Source organism: Carcharodon carcharias, chromosome 14, assembly GCF_017639515.1.
Source record: "Carcharodon carcharias isolate sCarCar2 chromosome 14, sCarCar2.pri, whole genome shotgun sequence".
NCBI lineage: Eukaryota > Metazoa > Chordata > Chondrichthyes > Lamniformes > Lamnidae > Carcharodon > Carcharodon carcharias.
In genome coordinates, this window is record NC_054480.1 from 98,218,785 (window position 1) to 98,244,388 (window position 25,604).

The following is a 25,604-nucleotide window of genomic DNA, read 5'->3' on the forward strand; positions in this document are numbered from 1 at the left end:
AGACCCATTAAGGTAGCAGAACAGAAACATAAGGCGTTTAACAAGGTAAAAGCCAGACTTGCCTTCATTAGCCGAGGAATAGAATGTAGAAAAAGGGAGGTCATGTTGCAAGTGCAGAAAACGCTGTCGAGGCCACATCTACACTTCTGCGTCCAGTTGTGACCTGTGCTTCATTGGAGGGATGGCATTGGAGTGGGGAGAGTGCAGAGGTACCTGACCTCGATGCATGCTGGCCTGGAGAGTTGCAGTGATGAGGAAACATTGCATACACTTGCGACATTTGCCGTGGAGCATAGGAGATTGACAGGTCACATTATTGACCTTCATACCATTATGAGGGGCATAGAGCGGGTGGACACAAGGCAACATTTCCTCTTGGCACAGGGATGACTAACATGGCGGCATTTATTTAAGTTGAGTGCCATGAAGTTGACAGGTGAGGTGCTGAGAACCTTTTGGACAGAGTAATGTGGGATGCACTGAAAGGGTGGTGGAGGTACAAACCCTCCTAACGTGCAAAACGTCTTTGGATGTGCAGCAGCGATGCCATGGCATGTTAGGCCAAGGGGATAGTGGTCACAAAAGGGATAAGATGACTTTGGAAGGTGCTAGAGACGTGCATCCTCAAGGGGCCTTTGTGTATGACCCACACATCTGACTGTATCAGTCTGTGAATGAGCAGAGTTGCAGCATTAACAATTGCAGCAACAATCAGTGCTTTGGATGGTGGGGAGACAGGGTGGATGGGACTGTCGACCTCTAATACCTGGCTGCTGCACCCCAGCCTCGCCTACACCTGCCGCCCTGGCCGCCTGCCTCCTCCCCAGCTCCAAGGCCTGCTTCTCATATGTGGTGAGGCACTGCAGCACGTCATGCCCACCATCAGTCTGCTGGCGCTCCTCAGATTGTGCTCTGTCTTTGCTGGCAGAACAGAGAAGAAGATTTATTGGGGCTGATCGCTCATGTACCCTGCACATGCACACCACACCCCAACCACAGTGGCCCATCTGAGGCCTCCAGTGGCTCCTGTCCACACAACTGTTGATCAGTCCCCAGAAGATAGTACAGCTGCTCCCAACCCCCTCCTGCAACGGCCACCTTGGACACATTCGGCGTCCAACACAAGGGTCTTAGCACCCCTGGCAAGGAGGCGCAACTAGGTGTGACGCCGAGGCCAGCAGATGGCTCTTGGCCACAACACCTTGAGGCTCCCCTTCCACCATCTCATCACCATAAGACATGTGTTGGAGTTCTGAGTATATGTCTAGTGTCCTCCCCTGCAGGTTACCCCCAGACTACTCAAATGCGACAAACGCCAACATATGCTGCAGGGAGAACCCATCTTCTCCTCAACCACTAAGGCTGATGTAAGCATGGTCAGTACCCATTTGTCCACCCAGCATGTGCCAAATGCCCAATGCAGTAAGGACACTAAGATGTGGGGGGGTGGGGGGGGGGGGGGGGGGGGGGGGCTCAAAGGCTAAGGCTACCTGCTGGGTTAAATGGCCAAGGCTGACATGGTACTCACCCTTCCAGAGCGCAACAAATCATTGAAGCGCTTGTGGCACTGCGTCCCAGTGCGTCGCACATCGTCATGGGCGCTTACAGCCATTGCTACCTCCTGCCCCGCCTGCCTGGTGACGTGGGGGGCACTCCTCTTCCCATTCTCTGGAAACAAAACATTCTGATGGTTGGACACCTCTTTGAGGAGGACAGCAAGGCAGGCGTCTGAGAACCGAGGGGCACAGTGGCCCCCGCTGGCCTATCCTGCAGCCTGCCCCCGTTCTCCTCCTCCTCTGCCGTCACACCAGCATGTCCTTCTCTATGAGTGGCCATGGTGAACTGCCTCAAGGAGGCTGCTTGGCCACTCTTTACATAGACTGCTGGTTACCCATTGGAACTGGCGGTCTGAACACGCCTGCCGCCGATTTGATTTTCCCGTTGTACACAGGATTCGCAAACCCACAGGGCGGACCTTAATTGGCCCGCCCGCGCAAAATGGCAGCTTGGCCTGTTTCGGAGGTGGCAATTGGTTGCCCACCCACCGCCAAGTCGGTTGGGCCCACCTGCCCGTCAAGGGCAAAGCCCAGAGAGTATGGAGTTGAAGATTGACAAAAGATGAGAAGTGGTGTTCAATAAGAAACAGTGCTGGGACCATTGCAGCTGGCAATTTGCATAAATGTTTTGCATACAGGAATCAGAAACACAATTTCAAAATTTGCTGAAGACACCAAATTGGGAGGTGGGGATATGGTTATTACAGAAGGTGACTGTGACAAAATATAGAAAGGCATGAATAAGATTACAGAATGGGCATGGAATAAACAAATGAACTTCAATATAGATAAGTCTGAGGTGGCTGATTTTGGAGGCTGGGGTACAAGATATATAAGTTTCTAAAAGTAGGACATCAGGATAATAAAGCCTTTTTAAAAAACCAAGACCAGGGAGGTTATGCTAGAACTGTATTAAACACTAGTTCGGCCATAACTGGAGCACTATGTACAGTTCTGGTCACTGCATTATAGAAAGAATGTACTCACAGTATAGAGGGTACAGAGGAGATTTATGAAGATGTTCAGAATTTAAGAAGCTTGGAGAATTTTAGCTGTGAGGAAAGATTGGATAGACTGGGGTTATTTTCTTTGGAACAGTGAAGGATGAGGGGAGATTTAATGGAGGCGTATAAATTATGAGGATCTCAGATAGAGTGGTTAGGAAGGACTTATTTCCCTTAGCAGAAATGTCAATTACCAGGGCGTACAGATTTAAAGGAAGAACGATTTGCATTTATGATGCCTCTCACAACCACGCAACGTTCAAAAATGCTTTACAGCCAACAAAGTATTTTTCAAAGTTTAGTCAGTGTTGTCATAGGGAACTTATTGGCAGAAAGAATACAGGGAGTTGAGGAGAAATGCAGTGGGGTGCTAAAACTTACTGCCTGAAAGACTGATAGAGGAAAAAGTCCTCCTTGCATTTAAAAGTTGCTTGGAAATGCACTTTTCAGTGTTGTAATCTGCAGGGCAATGGAACAAGAGCTGGAGAGTGGGATGAGGCTGAATATCTCTTTTTTGGTTTTGCACAGATATAATGGGTCAAATGGCCACCAGCTGTGCTTTACTTTTTCTGTTTCTATGTAATAAAAATAAACTCATTTCATCCAGCCATCATAATGCAGTGATCTTGTATTTAGCAGTCTTTAACTGCAGGCTGGAATGGCAAATGAATCATGTGCTATCTCTACCTGAATAAGGACTAAAATGAGAGAGTTCTCAATAGGTGTTTTTTGAGTTTTTCTGATCTTGCAGGCTTGTGGGCATGGAAGTAAACAAGTGTATGGTTCCAACTGATGAATTTTGAAAGGGTACGTTTCCTGGGCGGCGAGTTCCTGAGGGAGGGGCTATATCTTGAATGTGAGTTACTGATGGTAGTGGTGGTGTGGTGTGGTGTGAGGTGGGGTGGAGTGGGGTGATTGGTGGTGGAATGGATCTTCAGGATGTGTTCCCAAGAAAGATATCCTAAGGTGGATGTCCTGGGGCTAGGGAAGATTGGGTGTCCTAGGGGTGGAGTTTTTTGGGGTAGGAGATTTTGGGTTAGGGGTTTTGGCAGGGGCAGGGATGGGGGGAGGGCCTGTGTGGTTATGTGGGTGCCCTGGTGGTGGAGGTTTTGGGGCAGGGGATGGAGCGTGGGGGGTTTGATAGTGGGGTTGACGATCGGGGTTTTTGGAGAACATTTTTGGGGGTGGGGAGTTTTTCAATGAGGAGTTTTGGGGGTGATGTGGGTAATCTGGGATTGGAGTTTTGGGGGATATGTGGGTGTCCTGGGGTTGAAGTTCAGGGTTTTGGGGGGTGAGGAGGTTGGTGATGTGGGTGCTGGAGGATGGAGATTTTGGGGTGTGTGTGGTTTTGGGGTTGTGTTTTGGACATGGGGCTTTTAGGCTGAGTAGGAGTTTATTGGGGGTTGGAGGTTTTGGGATGGGTGGGGGATGTTTGCAGTGGTGGAGTTTTTGGGGTGGGGCTTGGGGGTTAGAGTTTTCAGCTGGGATTTTGCAGGTGTGTGGGGTTTTGGGGAGAAGGGGTTTGGGGGTGGGATTTTGTTGGGGTGAAAGTTTTGAGGATAGGTTTTTGGTTCTTTTTGGGAGGGTTGGGAAGAGGGTGTCCTAAGGGATGGGATTTGAGGGTGGAGATTTTGGGGTTGGTGGATCTTTAGGAGTGAGGTTTTGGATTTTTGCGGTATGGGTTTTTTGGGTGGGGAGTTTTGGATTTTTGGGAGAGAAGGTTTTGTGGCTTTGGATTTTTGGGGGGAGGATGTTTTGAGGGTGAGGTTTTGGGTTTTTTGGGGGTTGATGTTGATTGGAGGAGTATGATTCACCTCGGCCAGCCGAGCATGCTGGGTAGAATCGGCTTCCGGTTGCTCCTTATTGGTGGCCGTGTAGGGAGCATGCGCTGTGATTGGCCGTTTGCCTTAGGCTGCGCTGGGCGGTGAGCTGGAGGAAAATGATCGGAGACTTCCTGCTGTTTGGGTAAGGGGCGGAAGATAGGACCCGCGGGGACAAGGGAGTGGGTCCGGGGGCAGAGAGCAGGGACAGGGCCGCGGGGCAGGGTAAGAGAGACGGAGAGCAACAGGGCCCGGGGAGGGTGGGAAAGAGAGGAAGCAGGGCCGGTGGGCAGCCTGGGCCCGGCTCCGCTATTGTTGCCACGGATGGAAGACTGAATGAAGGATCATTAATTCCAAATATACCTGTCTGAGGATGGGTGGGAGTGAGGGAGGAGGTGTCGGGGTTGACATGGTGGAGTGAGGTGGGTGGGAATTGGGTTTTGAATATTACAAAACAAAAACAGAATTACCTGGAAAAACTCAGCAGGTCTGGCAGCATCGGCGGAGAAGAAAAGAGTTGACGTTTCGAGTCCTCATGACCCTTCGACAGATGCTGCCAGACCTGCTGAGTTTTTCCAGGTAATTCTGTTTTTGTTTTGGATTTCCAGCATCCGCAGTTTTTTTTTTATCTTTGAATATTACAATGTGGGTTAAGGTTAGTGTTGTGGCGAATTGTGCATTGAGCCTTATGCCGAATCCTTGGGAGACGTGAAGTAAGAAGAATATGGGAACCAGCGTGTTGTAAAGAGAAAAAAACAATGTGTGCGATTAATTAGAAGAAACAAATAGCATCAGGTGTTAGGGTCAGAATAAGAGGAAATGGAGTAAGGCCTAAATTGGTTTACTGTACACATGTATGAATGCACAAAATAAAATTGGTGAGCTGCAGGTAGGCACATGAGAATATGATGTTGGGACAGTAATGGAGACCTTGAAAAATGGACAAGATGGGTTTTTTAAAAAATTAGTTCATGGGATGTGGGTGCCACTGGCTGGGCCAGCTTTCATCACCCATTCCTAATTGCCCTTGAGAAGGTGGTGGTGAGCTGTCACCTTGAACCGCTGCAATCCATGTGGTGTAGGTACACCCAAGTGCTGTTAGAGAGGGAGTCCCAGGATTTTGACCCAGTGACAGTGAAGGAATGGTGATATATTTCCAAGTCAGGATGGTATTTGGCTTGGAGGGTAACTGCAGGAGGTGGTGTTCCCATGCTTCTGCTGCCCTTGTCCATCTAGTTGGTAGCGGTCCTGGGTTTGGAAGGAGTTGACAAGGAGGCTCTTGTGAGTTTCTGCAGTGCATCTTGTAGATGGTACACACTGCTGCCACTTTTGTCGGTGGTGAATGGGGTGCCAATCAAGTGGACACCACCTGGATGGTGTCGAGCTACTTGTGTTGTTGAGGCTGCACTCATCCAGGCAAGTTGGGAGTATTCCATCATACTAGTGACTGACTTGTACCTTTTAGTGATGGATAAGATTTGGGAGGTGAGTTACTTGCTGTAGGATTCCTAGCCTCTGACCTGCCCTTGTAGCCACAGTATTAATATGGCTTGTCCAATTAAGTTTCTAGTCGATGGTAACACCCAGGGTATTGATAGTGGGGGATTCAGTGTTGGTAATGCCATTGAATGTCTAGGGGTGATGGTTAGATTCTCTCTTGTTGGAGATGGTTATTGCCTGGCACTTGTGCAGCACAAATGTTACTTGCCATTAGTCAGCCTACGCCTGATTATTGTCCAGTATTTGGACACTGACTGCTTCAGTATCTGTGGAGCCACGAATATGCAATGATCAGCGAACATCCCCGCTTCTGACTTTATGATGGAAGGAGGTCACTGATGAAGCAGCTGAAGATGGTTGAGCCAAGGACACTGCGCTGAGGAACTCCTGCTGTGATGTTCTGGAACTGAGATGACTGATCTTCAGCAACCACAACCATCTTCCTTTGTGTTACAAATAACTCCAACCAGAGGAGAGTTTTGCCCTGATTCCCATTGACTCCAGTTTTGCTAGGGCTCCTTGTTGCCACACTTGGTCAAATTCTGCGCAGTCACTCTCACCTCACCTTCCTGAATATAAAGCGTTCAGGAAAGAAAGGATGAGGGTGGCAGTATTGAGAGAGGAAAATATAATGGTGCCGAAGAGAGAGAGGATGTCCTGGAAGGGTCAGAGACAGAATCTATTTGATGCAAGCTAAGAAACTCTAAAGATACCATTACATTGCTGGGTGCATTCTATAAGTCACCAACTAGTGAGAAAGATATAGAGGAACAAATTTGCAAGGAAATTACTGAGATGTGTAAAATTATAGAGTAGTTCTAATGGAGGACTTTAATTCTCCTGATATAGACTAAGATAAGGTAGAGAGGGCGATGTCTGAAGTGTGTTGAAAAATTTCTAGATTACTGTTTTCCGGTCTAATGAGGAAGGGGTGGGGCGAGTGAATCAAATGTTAGTCTGGGAGTATTCAGGAGACGATGTTTAGAATATCATATGGTTAGTTTACCTGTGGGAGGAAAATCAGGAGCAATCGAGTAAAATTAAATGATTGGGGAAGGGCAAGTGGGTGAGAACGGATCTGGCCCAGGTAAATTGGAATCAAAGATTGCAAGCAAAACTGTTAATTGAACAATGAGCTGCCTTTAAAGAAGAAAGAGTTTGCATTCAATTGAGGTACATTCCCACAAGTTGGCATGGTAGGGGAAACAAAGGCCAGAGTTTCCTGGATGGCAAAAGACAGATAGTAAGATGAAGCAGAAAAAGGTAGTGTATGGCAAATGCTAGGTTGGTAATACAAATGAGAACTAGGCTAAATATAGAAAGTTTAGAGGAGAAGTAAAGTAAGAAATAAGAGCAGCAAAGAGAGAATATGAAAAGAGATTAGCAGCCAACATGTAAGGGAATCCAAAAATCTTCTATAGGCGTATAAACAATAAAAGGGTGGTGTAAGGAGGAGGGCTGATCAGGGACCAAAAAGGGGGATTTATACAAGGAGGCTGAGAGCATAGCTGAGGTACTAAAGGAGTACTTTTTATCTTGTCTGTTTACCAAGGAAGAAGATGCTGCCAAAGTTATAGTGCAAGAGAAGGTAGTTGAGATATTGGATGAGCTATAAGTTAATAAAGAGGAAGGATTAGAAAGGCTAGTTGTCCGCATCCAGTCCTGGTGACTTATAAACTTTTGAGGGAAGTAAAGGTGGAAATTGTGGAGGCACTGACCATAATCTTCCAGTTCTCCCTTGATAAAAGGATAGAGCCAGAGGACTGGAGAATTGCACATGTCACATCCTTGTTCAGAAAAAGGTGCAGGGATAAACCCTGCAACTACAGACCAATCTGTTTATCCTTTGTGCTGGAAAAGCTTTTAGAAACAATAATCTGGGACAGAATTAGTAGCCACTTGGACACATGTGAATTAAATAAGGAAATCCGGCACAGATTTGTTGAAGGCAAATCATGTTCAACTACTTGGTTAGGTTTTTTTGATGAGGTAATGGAGAGGGTTGATGTGATACACATGCATTTCCAAAAGATGTTTGATCAAGTGACTCATCAGACTTGTCAGCAAAGTTGAAGTCCATAGAATAAAAAGGACAGTGTCAGCATTGTTACAAAGTTGACTGAGTGACTGCAAACAGAATAGTGGTGAATTTGTGAGTTTTGGACTGGAGGAATGGTTCCCCTAGTATCAGTATTTGGACCATTGCTTTCTTTGACCTATATTAATGACCCAGTTTTGCGTGTGCAGGGCACAATTTCAAAATTTGCAGATGACGTAAAAATTTGAAGTATGGTGAACTGAAGAGGACATAGACAAGCTGGTGGAATGGACACACACATGGCGGGTGAAATTTAATGCAGGAAAGTGTGAAGTTCTTCACTTTAGTATGAAGAAATGCAAATTAAAATAAAGGATGTTATTCTAAAGGAGGTGTAAAAGTAGAGGAACCCGAGGGTGTATGAACAAATTGTTGAAGATGTCAGTGCAGATTGAGAAAGCTATTCATAGGGCATACAGAACCCTGGGCTTTTTTAATAGAGACATAGAGTACAAAAGTAAGGAAGATTTGATGAAAGTTAACAAAATACTGATTCGGGCTCAAACGGATGAGTGTCCAGCCTGGGCACCACACTTGAGGAAGGATATTGGGGAGAGTGCAGAAAACATTGATAAGAATGGTTCTAGCAATGAGGGACTTCAGTTATCAGGAGAAGCTGGGGTTGTTCTCAGAAGTGAAGTTTGAGAGGTGGTTTGATAGAGCTGTTCAAAATCATGATGGGTGTAGACAGAGTACATGGAAAATAACTGTTCCTGTTGGTGAAAGGGTCAAGAGTCAAAGGACGCTGGCAAAAGAACCAGATGCGACATGAGGAAAATCGTCTTACGCAGCGAGTGGTTAGGATCTGGAATGCACTGACTGAGTGTGTGGTGGAGGTAGATTCAATCTTGGCTTTCAAAAGGGAATTGGATAATTATTTGAAGAGAAAAAAAATTGCAGGGCTACAAAGAAAAGGCAGTTCTAATGCAGAGAGCTTGCAGGAACATGATGGGCTGAACGTTTTTTTTTGCATTGTAGCCATTCTATAATTGTGATTCTATAAAAATGATCTAACCTGTGCCATTATTTGTGCACAATGCATTGTAAATATGTGATGGATTTTACAATACACTCTGGTGCTTACATTCACTTGCACAATGATTATCACTGTCCCAACTTGAGTAACATATACTGTCTGAGTGAACTCTGGAGTGTAAATGGTCTGGAACAAGCTCTGCTTGGTGCTGTCGATGGGACTTATTTCAGGCAAGTTATTTTGGCTTGCTGATCTCTTGCTCATCTGTTAACATGGACAGATCCTTACTTAACATTTGGCACATAAATTCTGTTCCTTAAGCTGTAATCCTGATGAATAATGCCTTTAAATGTTTACAGCAGCCCAAGATTTCTGTGTGCTCCCTTTGTTGCTGAAAGAATTCCTTGAGTAATTTACAGTTTCCTTTTTGATTTTCTAAAGCAGAGTAAAATTCTGTGTGGAATTTGTTCCTTTTTTTCAAACACTTGTTTGAAACTTAATTTCAGTTAACAGGACCAGCAGCGGCTGAATCAGTGATAAAAACAAAGAAACTGCGGAAGCTGGAAATCCAAAACAAAAACAGAATTACCTGGAAAAACTCAGCAGGTCTGGCAGCATCGGCGGAGAAGAAAAGAGTTGACGTTTCGAGTCCTCATGACGCTTCGACCGAACTGAACCAGTTCGGTCAAAGGGTAATGAGGACTCGAAACGTCAACTCTTTTCTTCTCCGCCAATGCTGCCAGACCTGCTGAGTTTTTCCAGGTAATTCTGTTTTTGTAGCGGCTGATCAGTGTTGATTTAGATCTGATAGAATCTAATGTTGATCAAACTTGCTTCAGCATATATCTGTGCTCAGTTTATAAACAAATAACCTTGCAAGTGACGGATAGCTTTTTCAATTTCAAAGCATTGATTTTAAAACTGCATCTGCAGAAAAGTTTCTCTTGACAAATTACCTTGAACTGATAAAATATTGCTTCAGTCATAAAAGTTGTTTCATTTTACACTGCCTTTTATAAAAAAAAACATGAAGTTTGATTTAGTTATGCCAGCACAGCCCTCCAAATTCACAGGCCTGAACTGTCCAACCTCACAGCATCTGATAATATGAAAGCACCTTACCTTAATTTTCTTTCTCTTTCTCTTCTACCTCACCCAAAATGTCATTAAATGTGAAGTTCTCAATGGAGAATTTTTTTTTTTTTTTGCACCTTTGATCATATAAAACTCCAAAAATTTAATTTTGAAAGAAGGCTGAATTAACAAACATAACATTGTCGGACATTTTGGCATTGATCCATTTGTCTGATGCCACAAGAAGCATTGACCCAAGTGTTAGCTGTGACTCAGTGGGTAGTACTTTTGCCTCCAACTCAGAAGTCAAGTGGGTTCAAGTCCGAATCCAGAGATTTTGAGCTGACCCTGTAGCGCTGTATTGAGGAAATGCTGCACTGTCAGAGTTGCCATCTCTTAGATGAAATGTTAAACTGAGGCTTTATCTCTGCCTTCAGGTGGGTTTAAAAGATATCATGACACTATTTCAGAGAATAGCAGAGAAATACTTTCTGGTTTCCTGTCAAATGTTTAACTCTCAACTGTCACTAAAAACATAGATTATCTGATGATTATCAGATGAGAGTTGCTGAGTGCTGTTTTCCCTGCATCACAACAGAGACTACACTTCAAAAGGACTTAATTGGCTCTAAAGCCCTGGACCATTTGAGGTTGTGAAAAGTGCTCTATCAATATAATTTTTTTCTAAATTGGATCCATGGGATTTAAGTTTGGTTGAATTATTTTTCATGAAAAATTATATCCCATTGAAATTTTTATATATTACAAGTAATTTTTTTTAGCCTGAATGAGTACAGTCGCTATAAATCCTAGAACAATGTGACAGGAAAAACATCATACATTAAAAATATGACAATAGATAGGCAATGGCAAACATTTAAGGAATTAATTCATCATTTGCAAGATTATACCGATAAAAAAATCTCAAGTGGTCTAACTGTGGCTAACAAGTTACAGATAGTGTTAGATTAAGGAAAGAGGCTTATAATGTTGTGAAAGAGAAGTATGCTTGAGGAATGGAAGGATTTTAAATTTCAGCAAAGGATGACCAGGAAATTGATGATGAAAGAAAAGATAAAATATGAGGGTCAATGAATGAGGGACATAAAAGTAGATTATAAAAGTTTCTGCAGGTATTTAAGAAAAGAAGAGATTAGCAGGAGTAAATGTGGGCCCCTTAGAGGCAGAGACAGCAGTTATAATGGGAAATGGCAGAGACATCAAATGAATACTTTGTAAGGTATTCACAGTAGAAAACACACAAATTCCAGAAGTATTAGAGAACTGAGGCTCTAGTGAAAATGAAGTGGGGATATTATTAGCATTGATGATGAAATAGCATTGAAGAAATGAATGATACAACAAGTAACATATCCCCTGGAGCTGATGGCCTCCATTTTAGAGTTTTGAGATGTGTTTACAGAGGTGTTGAATACATTGGCTTTGATTTTCTAAAAGATGGACAGTAACAGCAGTGTGTACCATCTACAAGATGAACTGCAGGAATTTACCAAGGCTCCATAGATTCTAGAATGGGCCCTGTGGATTGTAAGGTAGCAAATGTAAACCGCAATTTAAGAAAGGAGGGAAAGAGAAAACAGGGAGCTATGGGCCAGTTAGCTTAACATCAGTGGTAGGGAAAATGCTAGAACTATTATTAGAGATGTGATAACAGGGCACTTTGAAAATCAGAGTCAGCATGGATGTTGGAAAAGGAAATTGTGTTTGACAAACCTGTCTCTGTTCTTTGTGAATGTAACTCCTCAGATGGATAAAAGGGGACCAGTGGAAGTAACGCATTTGGATTTCAAAGAAACCATTTGATAAGGTGCTACACAAAATTAAGGCTCATAGGATTAGGGAGTAATATGACTTTGGTGGGGAAACTTCCAGAAATAATAATTAGGAAAGCCAGCATGGATTTCTTAAGTGAAAATCATGTTTAACTAACTTGCTTGCATTTTTTTTTTGAAGGGATGGCAGCAAAGATTGATGAGGGTGATACAGCTGATATGGTGTACATGGACTTCCAAAAGGCATTTAATAGAGTGCCACACAACAGACTTGTGAGCAAAGTTATAGCTCATGGAATAAAAGGGAAAGTAGAAACAGTAAATCGTGGTTAATGGATGTTTTTCAGGCTGGAGGAAGGTTTGTAGTGGAGTTCCCAAGGGTGTGTGTTGGGTCCTTTGTTTTTCCTCATATATAATAAAGACCTAGATCTTGGCGTGCAGGGCACAATTTCAAAATGTATGGATGATACAAAACGTGGGAGCATTGTCAACTGTGAGGAGATAGTGTAGAACTTCAAAAGAATATAGACAAGTTTGTGGAATGGACAGATAGGTGGCAGATGAAGTTCAATTCAGAGAAGTGTGAAGTGGTTCATTTTGGTAGGAAAAACATGGAGAGACAATATAAAATAAAGGGTACTGTTCTAAAGGAGCAGAGGGACCAGGGTATGTGCATAAGGCAATGGAGGTGGCAGGGCAGATGAGAGTGCGGTTAAGAAAGCTTACAGTAACATAGGCTTTAATAGGGGCATAGAGTACAAGAGCAAGGAGATTATGTTGAACTTGAGTAACATGCTACTTCGGCCCTCGACTGGAGTTCCATCCAGTTCTGGGCACTATACTTTAGGAAGGATGTGAAGGCATTGGAGAGAGTGTAGCGAAGATTTATGACAATGGTTCCAGGGATGAGGAACTTCAGTTATGATGGTAGATTGGAAAAGTTGGGACTGATTTTCTTGGAGAAAAGAAGGCTGAGAGGAGATTTGATAAAGGCATTCTGAAGATTTGTAGTGGAGTTCCCCAAGGGTGTGCGTGGGTCCTTTGTTTTTCATGACTTTTTGTTTTTCACCTCCTGACTCCCCAAAGCCTGTCCATCATCTACAAGGAACAAGTCACGAGTGTGATGGAACACTCTCCACTTGCCTGGATGAGTGCGGCTTCACTCAAGAAGATTGACACCATATAGGACGAACAGCCGGCTTGATCGACATGCCATCCACCAACGTAAACATTCACTCCCTTCACTACCAACGCCCAGTGGCAGTGTGTGTCATATACAAGATGCATTGCAGCAACTCACCAAAGTTCCTTCAACAGCACCTTCCAAACCCACAACCTCTACCACCTAGAAGGACAAGGGCAGGAGATAAATGTGAACGTCACCTGCAAGTTCCTTCAAGTCACACACTGTCCTTCACTGTCCCTGGGTCAAAATGCTGGAACTCCCTAACAACACTGTGGTTGTTCTTACACCAGATGGACTGTAGTGGTTCAAGAAGATGGCTCACCACCACCTTCTCAAGGGTAATTAGGGATGGGCAACAAATTCTGACCTTGCCAGTGATGCCCATATCCCATGAAAAAACAAATTAAAAAAAAAAGGGTCAAATCTTATTGCAATTGTATAAGATGTAGGTGAGACCACACCTGGAGTATGGAAGGCTATGCTTCCCTTAGCTCTCTAAGGTTCACTAATCGGATTCCTGGGATTAGGGTAAATTTGCCTAATGATGAAGTAGACTAGACTTACATTCCTTAGAGTTTAGAGGAATAAGAAGTGATCTCATTGAATGATATAAAATTTCTAAGAGACTTTACAGGGCAGCACCTGGGAGGATGCTTCCCTAGTTGGTAGTCTAGATCTAGGGGGTAACACTCTCAGAATGAAGGGCGTTTTGGACTTGGGTGAAGAAAATTTCTTCACCTAAAGGGTTGTGAACCTTTGGAATTCTCTACCCCCAAAGAACAGTTGATGTCCAAAACAAAAATAAAAATACCTGGAAAAACTCAGCAGGTCTGGCAGCATCTGTGGAGAGGAACATGGTTAACGTTTCGAGTCCGTATGACTCTTCAACAGAACTAAGTAAAAATAGAAAAGAGGTGAAATATAAGCTGGTTTAAGGGGGTTGGGGTAGAGCTGGATAGAGGGCCAGTGATAGGTGGAGATAGACAAAAGAACAAAGAGGTGTTGAAGGTGGTGATATTATCTAATTAATGTGCTAATTAAGGGTAGAAAGCAGGACAAGCAAGGTACAGATAGCCCTAGTGGGGGTGGGGTGGGGGGAAGGGAAGGGATCGAAATAGGCTAAATGGTAGAGCTAAAACAATGGATGGAAATACATTTAAAATAATGAAAATAGGTGGGAAAAGAAAAATCTATATAAATTATTGGGGGAAAAAAGGGCGATCGGAAAGGAGGTGGGGATGGAGGAGAGAGTTCATGATCTAAAATTGTTGAACTCAATGTTAAGTCCGGAAGGCTGTAAAGTGCCTAGTCGGAAGATGAGTTGCTGTTCGTCCAGTTTGTGTTGAGCTTCACTAGAACAATGCAGCAAGTCAAGGACAGACATGTGGGCATGAGAGCAGGGTGGAGTGTTGAAATGGCAAGTGACAGGGAGGTCTGTGTCATGCTTGCGGACAGACCGAAGGTGTTATGCAAAGCGGTCATCCAGTCTGCGATGTCTGGTTGTTGAGTATATTCAAGCCAGAGGGATGCTATGGGAATCAAGGGGTGTGTAAATAGGGTGGGAAGGTGTAGCCGAAGTAAAAGATCAATAATGATCTTATTGAATGGTGGAGGAAGTTGAATAGTCGAACTACCTCCTAGTGCTTATATTTCTTAAGTTCTCATTGTTATTCCTGGCTGCCGCATCAAACCGTAAAAATGTGTTCAACGTTTATATGTTTGGTGCAAGGGAATTTTAAAACTTTAACTGCAACATTGAAATTTCCTAAACTAAGCACTTGCCTGTACTCCAGGGATGTTACTCAGGTTTTCTGTCAGAAGAAATTAACTGTAAAAGTAGGCAAAACAAAAACAGAATTACCTGGAAAAATTCAGCAGGTCTGGCAGCATCGGCAGAGAAGAACAAGGTTGACGTTTCGAGTCCTCATGACCCTTCAACAGAACTGAGTAAAATTAGGAGAGGGGTGAAATATAAGCTGGTTTAAGGTGGGGTGGGGGGTGGTTGTAGGGACAAGCAAGCAGTGATAGGAGCAGATAATCAAAAGATGTCACAGACAAAAGAACAAAGGTGTTGAAGGTGGTGATATTATCTAAGAGAATGTGCTAATTAAGAATGGATGGCAGGACACAAGGTACAGCTCAAGTGGGGGTGGGGTGAAATAAGACTAACAGGGCATAAAAGGTATAGATTTAAAAATAATGGAAATAAGTGGGAAAAGAAAAATCTATATAAATTATTGGAAAAAACAAAAAGGAGGGGAAAAATTGGAAATGTGGTGGGGATGGAGGAGGGAGTTCAAGATCTAAAGTTGTTGAATTCAATATTCAGTCCGGAAGGCTGTAAAGTGCCTAGTCGGAAGATGAGGTGCTGTTCCTCCAGTTTGCATTGAGCTTCACTGGAACAATGCAGCAAGCCAAGGACAGACATGTGGACAAGAGAGCAGGGTGGAGTGTTAAAATGGCAAGCGACAGGGAGGTTTGGGTCATTCTTGCGGACAGACCGCAGGTGTTCTGCAAAGCGGTCGCCCAGTTTGCGTTTGGTCTCTCCAATGTAGAAGTCTCCCTACAATGGAGAGACCAAACTCACACTGGGCGACCGCTTTACAGAACACCTGCGGTCTGTCCGCAAGAATGACCCAAACCTCCCTGTCGCTTGCCATTTTAACACTCCACCCTGCTGTCTTGCCCACATGTCTGTCCTTGGCTTGCTGCATTGTTCCAGTGAAGCTCAACACAAACTGGAGGAACAGCACCTCATCTTCCGGACTGAATATTGAGTTCAACAACTTTAGATCTTGAACTCCCTCCTCCATCCCCACCCCCTTTCCGTTTCTTCTTCCTCCCTTTTGTTTTTTCCAATAATTTATATAGATTTTTCTTTTCCCACCTATTTCCATTATTTTTAAATCTATACCTTTTATGCTCTGTTAGTTTTATTTCACCCCACCCCCACTTGAGCTGTACCTTGTATGCCCTGCCATCCATTCTTAATTAGCACATTCTCTTAGATAATATCACCACCTTCAACACCTGTTTGTTCTTTTGTCTGTGACATCTTTTGATTATCTGCTCCTATCACTGCTTGCTTGTCCCTACAACCGCCCCCCCCCCCCACCTTAAACTAGCTTATATTTCACCTCTCCTAATTTTACTCAGTTCTGTTGAAGGGTCATGAGGACTCGAAATGTCAACTTTGTTCTTCTCCGCCGATGCTGCCAGACCTGCTGAGTTTTTCCAGCTAATTCTGTTTTTGTTTTGGATTTCCAGCATCCGCAGTTTTTTGCTTTTATCTCTGTGTAAAAGTAGGCAGTTTTCTTCTTTTACGGAAGGAAACCTGCTATACTTACCTGGCCTGGCATACATGTGACTCCAGACCTACAGTAATGTGGTTGACTCTTAAATGCCCCCTAAACTTTGGCAATTAAGGATGGGCAATAAATGCTGGCCTAGCCAGTGACGCCCACATCCCATGAAAGAATAAAAAAAAGCTGGGAAATTACAAGATAAAATTGTCTCTTCTTGTGTTCACTTTGTTTCTTGTAGCACCTTGCTGATGAATGCAGGAGCTGTGCTGAACTTCAAACTGTGAGTATGCAAACCTGGAGATAGACAAGATCTGGCTGCAAAATGTGTATTTGTCCTGTTTAGAGGTGAAGTTTTTTCCAAATTTGTCAGATTAGGCAATTTCTAGAGAATTTCAACATTACATTAAAACAGTGAGCACACTTGAAAGCACTGCATTGGCGGTGAGTACACTTGAAAGCACTGCATTGGCAGTACAGCTAGTGTTCATGAAAGACACTTCTTTTACCACCACGTTTTTGGGGAGTTTCCTTTTGCATAGGTGCCCTGTGTTTGATCATGGGATTGAAAGTTCATCTGTTGTTGAAGTTGTTGTGGGGGTTGAGAGGTGTTGACTAATTAAAAATCAGGTTCTTTTGATGATAAGAGATCTGAACTGTCATAGCATGTGTCTTTGGAGGGATTGGTTTGAGGCACTCTTGGTTCCTATACCTTGTTTCTTTAACATCTAAGGCAGCATGTGTGGAAAGAAACAGAGTCAATGTTTCAGGTCGACCTTTCATCAGAACAGAAGGAAGATAGAAATGTAAGTGTTTTTAAGGCCTAGAAAGGAGATGGCAGAAAGAACAAAAGTGAAGGTCTGTGATAGGGTGGAGGGCAGAAGAGGTTAAACAACAAAATATTTTGTCATTCAAAAGCCAAAGAGAGTGGGAATGGGTATAGTAAAAAAAACAAAGATTGTGTCCTGATGAGACGTGAATGGCAATATAGTGGCCACCTGAATGCAACATGAAGGGATCAAGAAAGAAACAATCCAGCAAAAAAAAAAGAGAAAACACAGAACAGAATGGAGGCAGAGGTTTTATCTAAAGTTGTTGAACTCTGTATTGAACCCAGAATCTATAGACTCAGGCTTGCATTGACCTTCACTGGAACACTAGAGCAGGCTGTTCACAGGTCAGAGTTGGAGCAAGGTGAAGAATTAAAATGTCAAGCAACAGGAAGCTCAGAGTCATGTTATCAGACTGAATGGAGGTGTTCCACAAAGAGGTCACCCAGTCTACATCTGGTCTCTCCAATGTAGAGAAGACAATTGAACAAGTACAATTAAATCCCTGTTTCACTTGGAAAGAGTGTTTGGAATGCTGGCTGGTGAAAAGGGAGGAGGTGAAAGGACAGATGTTACATCTCTTACGCTTGCAAAGAAAGGTGCTAAAGGGAAGGGAGGGGGTGTTAGGGATGACTGAGGAGCAAACCAGGGAGGAAATGATCCCTTTGGAATGCTGAAAGAGGAGGGCAAAGGAAGATCTATTTCGTGGTGGCATCACACTGGAGCTGGTGGAAATGGCAGAGGATCATTTGATTATGGAGGGAGGCGGATGAGGGGTGTTGGGTTGGGGGGTGGGGGGGGCGTTGGAGGAGGTCAGGGGAACCCTATCATGATTCTGGAAGGAAAAGGAAGGGTGAGAGCAGAATGGCGGGTAATATTTTAGACATGGTGGAGAGCCCTGTCAACCTTGACGTGGGGGGATGCAAGGGGAATCCTCAGTTGAAAAAGGGAAACATGTCAGAAGCGCTGGTGGGGAAGGTCGCAGATAGGGACTGAGAAACTGAGCGTTTCCTGGCTCTCACTGTTTCCTCTTCACTATGGACGACCTATCCCTCTATACCTTTATGCCCCACCAAGACGGCCTCAGAACTTAACAGTTTTTTTGAATGGAGGCCCAACCATCCTCCAGTACCCATCCTCCACCACCCTCCCTTACCTGCTGAACTTGTTCTCACTTCTCCTTCAACTCTACTTCCTCCAAATAAAAGGTATTTTTATGGGTATCCGCTTAGGTCCTAGCTATTGCCTGTCTTTTTGCAAGATATGTGGAACACTCATTATTCCAGTCCTAATCAGGGACCTCCTCCCTGCCCCCTTCTCTTTTTCCGGTACATTAATAACTGTATCGATGCTACTTCCTGCACTTGCCATTGACTGGAAAATTTCATTGACTTTGTTTCCAACTTCTATCTTCTCCTGGTCCATCTCTGACTCTTCCCTTCCCTGACTTCTCTGTCTCCATTTCTGGAGATGTGCTGAATATTTTTTGACAGCCTAAGTCCATGGACTCCCACAGCTACCTCAACCACACTTCCTTGAAGTCCATGTCCACAGGTGGCAGGTAAGTTAGTAAAGAAGGCAGATGGAATGCTTTCCTTTATTGGATGAGGTATTTAATTCAAAAGCAGGGATGTAATGCTGGAACTGTATAAAATGCTAGCTAGGCTACACCTGGAGTTTTGTGTACAGTTCTGGTCACCACATTACAGGAAGGACATAGTTCCTCTGGAGAGAGCGCAGAGGAGATTTACAAGAATGTTGCCAGGGCTTGAAGATTGCAGCTATGAGGAAATATTGGATAGGCTGGGGTGTTTTCCTTAGACAGAGGATGTTGAGGGGTGCCTTGATTGAGGTGTACAAAATGATGAGGAGCCTGGATAGAGAGACAGGAAAGACTTGTTCCCCTAGCAGAGAGGTCAATTGCCAGGGGGCATGGATTTAAGGTGATTGGTAGAAGGATTAGAGGGGATATTAAGAAAAACTTTTTCACCCAGAGGATGGTAGGTGTCTGGAATTTTGCTGCCCGGATTGATGGTGGAGGCAGAAATCCTTAACTCATTGAAAAGGTACCTGGATCTGCATCTGAAGTGCTGTAACCTGCAAGGCTACAGACTGGGTGCTGGAATGTGAGATTAGAATGGGAGGCTAGTTTTTTCAGCTGGAGTAGACAGGATGGGCTGAATGGCCTTTTTCTGTGCCATAACTTTCCTATGGTTTCCTCACTCCTGCTTTCCGTCAGGACTCCATTCCATGGTACCAATGCTATGAGGAGAGACTTGAGAAGCTAGGTTGTTCTCTATGGAGCAGGGAACATTTTGGGATGATTTAATAGAAATGTCCAACATCATGAATGGTTTTAAGGGAGTGAATATGGAGAAATTTTTTCTCATGGCGGAAGGGTCACTAAGCAGATGACACTGATTTAATATGATTGAAAGGAGCCAGGGGCGAGGTGAGACTTTTTTTTAAAACAGAGTTGTGATTTAGAAAACTTTGCTTGAAAGGTTAGTGGAAGCAGAATCAATAACTTTCAAAAGGGAATTGGATAAATATTTCAAGGGTAAGAATTTGCAGGCTTTGGGGGAAGAGCACGGTAGTGGGAGAGCTGTTTCATAGAGCTGGCACAGGCACAATGGGCTGAATGGCCTTTGTCTGAGCTGCATCATTCTATAATAGCCTATACAAATGTAAACAGTCCTGCATCCTGTGCATGTCTTCAAGCAATTTCATTTTTTTGTAGATGCACAGTATCTTAAAGACACAATACCTTCTCCATCACCAAGACCACCAAATTCCACACCCCCTCCCCAAAATTGCCCATCTGTGCCTGTGCCGCAGCTCATTTGCTGTTGATACATGCATTCATGCTTTTGTTAGCTCTAAACTCAACTGTTCCAGTGTTATTCTGGCCACCCACCCACCTCAGATCTCCATGCTTGAGTTCATCCAACACTCCATTGTCTGTACCTTAGCTCATCCCAATTCCTGTTCACCTATCGTACCTGTGCTCACTGACCCACACTGACTCCCAATCTGGCAAACTCCCAATCCCTGGACCCCACTCCTCCTTTGAGATGCTTCTTAAAATCTCCCTTTTCCCAAGCTTTGAGTCACCTGCTCTAACATTTCTTCATGTGGTGCATTGTCACATTTTGTTTAACTTTTTTCTGTGAAGCTCCTTGGGTCATTTTACTATGTTAAAGGCACTACATCAATTGAAGTTGTTAAAATCCTCAACCTTATGTTTAAATCCCTCCGCTGCCTTGCTACCCCAATATCTCCATTTTGTAACAATTCTGGCCTCTTGTGCATCCTGATTTTCATCGTTTCGCTATTGGTGCCTGTGCCTTTAGCTGCCTGGTCCCTCAACTCTGGAATTACTTCCCAAAACCCCTCCACCTCTTTCCTTCTTTAAGTGGGGGGGAAAACAGGAAAGTGGAGTTAAGATCATGGCTGATCTGATTGTGGCATTATCGAATGTTTAGGGGCTGAATGGCCTACTCCTATTTCTTATAATGTAAAGACGCTCTTCAAAACTGACTTCTTTAACTAAGCTTTTGGTCACCTGTCCTAAGATCATTTTATATCCTTCAATGTCACACCTTGTTTGATGATGCTATTGTGAAGCTCCTTGGATCGTTTTACTCAGTTGAAAGTGCTATGAACATGCAAGCTAATAACAAAAGAGCCAATTTTTTTCTGCACTGGATTTCTCTGACCTGAAACCTGAGGTTTCTGAACAGCTGCAATTCGAATCGGAGATTGACAAGCAGTGTGTTTGATGGGAGTTGCCCACTTGGACTACTTCCCCACGGGAGTGCTTGAAAGAAAGAGCCAGGCCAGATTTAACTCGCTCCATCTCAGCAGCTAAACAGACAATGGAGCGCAGACCATCAGTGAGCAATGCCACAGGAGATCCATGAGAACTGTAGGTTTACATTAAGTTGTTAAACAAGTGTCGGTTTTGAGTGCTGTGCTTGGATCATGGGAGCCGAGTGACTGGATCCTGATGACAACCTGACAAGTTCAAGGTAGAAACTATTGGTGACAAACGGCTAATCCAGTCATTGGAAAATGTAGGGTTTTCCTCCAGGCTAAGTCTTTTGCTGCCAATACCATTATCACAGTTGATTATCTTTATAGGTTGGTAATGGAGAGTGGGAAGGGATTTCCAGCTTAGTCCAGACAGAGTTTGAGAAAAATGTACTAAAAATAAAGATTTATGCAGTTTTTCTGGTATTATTCAAAAGCACTTAGGGGTTCCTTATACGGTAGCAATGGAAAGATAGTCCATCTTTATACAGATGGAAGAGAGCAGGTTGATGTGAAAGGTTGGAGGTGGTAGAGAGAGAGGGGGTGGTGAGATAGTATAAGGGTTAGAGGGGATGGAGGGAACAGAGAAGGTGAGAAGGAAAGAGACGTGAAAGGTCGGGGTAGGGAGGTGGAAGATTTTCTAAATAACCTATATATAACCGTCTATATGTTTATATATTCTTTCCATGATTATCAAGAAAATCTACATCCAGTGTAATACAAAGATCATGGCTGCAGACTAACATTTTGTGCTTGCCACACCTTCTTAAAAAGATAATGTAGTTGCTTGTCTAATACCCTGCTACTCCTGCGCATTGTACAGTTTCAGACAGAAGCCACAAACTCTTCAAGTTAGAGCATTAAGTAGTACTGCTGGATATAGTGATTCCAGTGAGTTATTCTGCATGTAGTGGGCAACAGATCAGCCATCAGCTCCTTGCCTCGTGCCACTCTCGAACAAGCTGCTAAATAATATTATAATGGCCACTCTGATTTAAAGTAGGCCCTGTTTGGGGTAATCCAGTGCACACCATCTTGCTACCGACCTCAAGCACCACTGCCTACCTCGCCTCTTTTAGATATATTCTTTTTGACTTATTTTAGGCTATTTATACTAATTAAACTTGCTTCTACTGTGTTTTTTTTCATTTGTATTCCAGAAAGAGAAAAGAATTGCAGGGTTTTGGAGAAGATGGCCATGAACTGACGACAGGTAAAAATATGTTTTTAATTCTGTCAATCCTTCCAGTTTAGAGTTTCTTTATTCAATCTGGTTCTCCCAGTGTGTGTCATTATTTAATCTTGTTACCATAACTATGTTATTCATGAGAGGGATGGTTGTCATACTGTTCCTCACTGTACTCATTTCCACCTCCTGTTAAGTGTTCCCTTCCTGCACTCACTTATCCCACACGTGCTTGTATCCATGTTGCACAACAGTTTGCAGAATTATCATTCTGGTTTGATTTGTTGTGAACCAGCTCTGACTCACCTGGCATTTAGTCTTGGATGTCAAGTGTTAAGTGTGTTGTTCATTTGGCTTTTAGCAGTATCACTGCTGAATTTTGTACACTTTTTGGAGGAAAAACATTTTTAGTAGGAAAATCAAAAATTCACAGCACAGGATCGCTTATCTGGGAGTAAAATTAGCGGGAAATTCCGAAGATGGAGATTCACAATTATATAACACAGGAACTATCATATCAGCAAGAATAATAGATACTTTGAGTACAGAATTATTTGATGAGAATAAAGAGAGATGTAAGTTATTTCTGCAGCCCTAAATGTTGAAAACATTGAGTGATAGCAAGTAAAAAATGGTGCACTTTCCTATGCTTAGCCACCAGGTGGCATGCCTGGCCATGTTACGGAAGCTCTTGCTCCTTCGTACCTGTGTCTGACTGCACAGCCAAGCTTCCCATCAGGTTGGAAAAAGTAAACCTCAACGCAATGCTGACCCATTTTACTGAGGTTGTATTATCTGATTAAAGAAAGCATAACAAGAGAAAGGGTAAATTGAGGATGCAAGGAATTCCAGGTGAGTACTTTTAATTCAGAGTACTCTCCATTTTTGATCAAAATGATCATCTTATTATGTGAGTATATTTTTATTTAAGAACGTCCATTTGTTCCTAATGTGGAGATCCCTCTAGGAGGCCCCAATTTGTAGGGTTCCTAGTTTGATGAGCCAGGGTTTAGTTGCTGTGAAGCATATGAGGCACATGTAAAGTCACATTTCTGAATTTTGCAGTGAATCCACGCTAAATTCAAAACAAAAACAGAATTACCTGGAAAAACTCAGCAGGGCTGGCAGCATCGGTGGAGAAGAAAAAAGTTGACGTTTCGAGTCCTCATGACCCTTCGATAGAACTTGAGTGAATCCAAGAAAGGGGTGAAATATAAGCTGGTTTAAGGTGTGGGGGGTGGGGGGGGTTTTGGGTGGGGGGAGAGAAGTGGAGGGGGGTGGTGTGGTTGTAGGGACAAACAAGCAGTGATAGAAGCAGATCATCAAAAGATGTCACAGACAACAACAAAAGAACACATAGGTGTTAAAGTTGGTGATGTTATCTAAACGAATGTGCTAATTAAGAATGGATGGTAGGGCACTCAAGGTATAACTCTAGTGGGGGTGGGGGGAGCATAAAAGATTTAAAAATATTTAAAAATAATGGAAATAGGTGGGAAAAGAAAAATCTATATAATTTATTGGAAAAAACAAAAAGAAGGGGGAAACAGAAAGAGGGTGTGGATGGAGGAGGGTGAGCTCCCTCCTCCATCCCCATCCCCACCCCCTTTCTGTTTCCCCTTTCCTTTTGTTTTTTCCAATAAATTATATAGATTTTTCTTTTCCCACCTATTTCCATTACTTTTAAATATTTTTAAATCTTTTATGCTCCCCCACCCCCACTAGAGTTATACCTTGAGTGCCCTACCATCCATTCTTAATTAACAAATTCGTTTAGATAACATCACCAACTTTAACACCTATGTGTTCTTTTGTTGTTGTCTGTGACATCTTTTGATGATCTGCTTCTATCACTGCTTGTTTGTCCCTACAACCACACCAACCCCCTCCACTTCTCTCCCCCCACCCAAAAGCCCCCCCACCCCCCACACCTTAAACCAGCTTATATTTCACCCCTTTCTTGGATTCACTCAAGTTCTGTCGAAGGGTCATGAGGACTCGAAACGTCAACTCTTCTCTGCTGATGCTGCCAGCCCTGCTGAGTTTTTCCAGGTAATTCTGTTTTTGTTTTGGATTTCCAGCATCCTCAGTTTTTTTGTTTTTACCACGCTAGATTCATATGGCTAATCCCAGTGACCTAAACAGTGTGGCAGGGAGAGATGCCTTGTCCCAGGGTCTACAGAGCAGTGGTAACACTGATATTTTTAAAACTTTAAAATAATTGGCTAATTGCTTTCTTTTGTAGAAAGCTGTATAATTTGAGCAATAAATACACTTACTAGAACTCTCTTCCTACTTTAAATGCCAGCTTGAAGATGATGTGTACAAACTTCGCTCCTGGATGCAAGCATATAATCTAGGCTGATACTCCAGTCCAGTACTGAGGGAGTGGTGAGTTGTCAGAGCTGCCACCTTTCAGATGATTCATTAAACTGAAGCTGCCATCTGCCCTCAAGAAGACATAAAAGATCCCATGGCTTTATTTTGAGGAAGAGCAGGAGAGTTCTCCCCAGTGGCCTGGGGCCAATATTATCCCTCAGCCAACGCCTAAAATAGATTATATGGTCATTACCATGTTTGTGGGATCTTGCTGTGCACAATGGGCAGCATCACTTCTCTACAACAGTGACAACTTACAAAAATATTTAATTGGCTGTGAAGAGCTTTGAGATGGCCTAAGGTTTTGAAATCAACTATAAAAATGGGAAGTTGTTCTTCCCTCTTGCTTGATCACTTCCCTCTCCATCTCTCTTTTTCTCTCTCTTTCATCCATCCACCTGTCTGCCACCTCTCCCATTTTAAAATTAGAAACAGGTAGCAGTAGAGTTGTTTGCATTTTAGGGGAGACCACCAGGGCCTAAATATAAGATAGTCATTGATGAATTTCACTGGGGAATTCAGGCAAAACTTCTTTACCTAGAGAATGGTGAAAATGTGGATCCCACTATCACAAGAGGCATTTGAGGTGAGGAAGCTAGATGAAAACATGAGGGAGAAAGGAATATGTTGATGGCATTAGATGATTCGGGGCAGGTGGAGGCTGTTGTGCAGCATAAACATTGGCGTGGACCTGTTGGACTGAATGACCTGTTTCTGTCCTGTAAACACTGATATATGATGGTACCTGAATGGACAGAGCATGCCATATACTCAACTGCCATCTTAGTTTGTAATTGTTAGTAGGCATATCATGTTCTGGCTGCCTTCATACCTACATTAATCTGCTTGTGTCTCCAACTCTCATTGCCTGCTTCACTAATCAAAGATTTCATGGTTGTAGCAGTGGCTTGGAACTGAAGTTTATTCTATGCAGTTTTCTCTGTGCAGTTTGTCTATTTTGGATTTTATTTTGTTTTCTGCTCCATGTCCTACCCAAGCTAGCATCCCTGTGGAATCCGTGGGAACATAGGAATTGCTCGTTGAAGAACACACTCCCATCTGGTTCGCTTTCTGCCATTCGGGTAGT

The 25,604-nt window shown here is 43.3% G+C and overlaps 1 protein-coding gene across 2 annotated transcripts in view; it reads left to right on the forward strand.

Moving 5' to 3' along the window:
- Positions 1–4,411: 4,411 nt before the first annotated feature.
- Positions 4,412–25,604, forward strand: part of smim7 (small integral membrane protein 7) — a 31,723-nt gene continuing 10,530 nt past the window's right edge. The window contains exons 1-4 of one of the 2 annotated variants that reach the window (XM_041205614.1): positions 4,412–4,525; positions 16,551–16,592; positions 22,113–22,165; positions 22,793–22,968. In XM_041205614.1, the coding sequence (XP_041061548.1) occupies positions 4,500–4,525; positions 16,551–16,592; positions 22,113–22,165; positions 22,793–22,941 (270 nt within the window). In that variant the 5' untranslated portion in view covers positions 4,412–4,499 and the 3' untranslated portion in view covers positions 22,942–22,968. Of the gene's footprint in view, positions 4,526–16,550; positions 16,593–22,112; positions 22,166–22,792; positions 22,969–25,604 lie in introns of those variants that run through there. The other variant, XM_041205615.1, reaches the window with a different exon arrangement.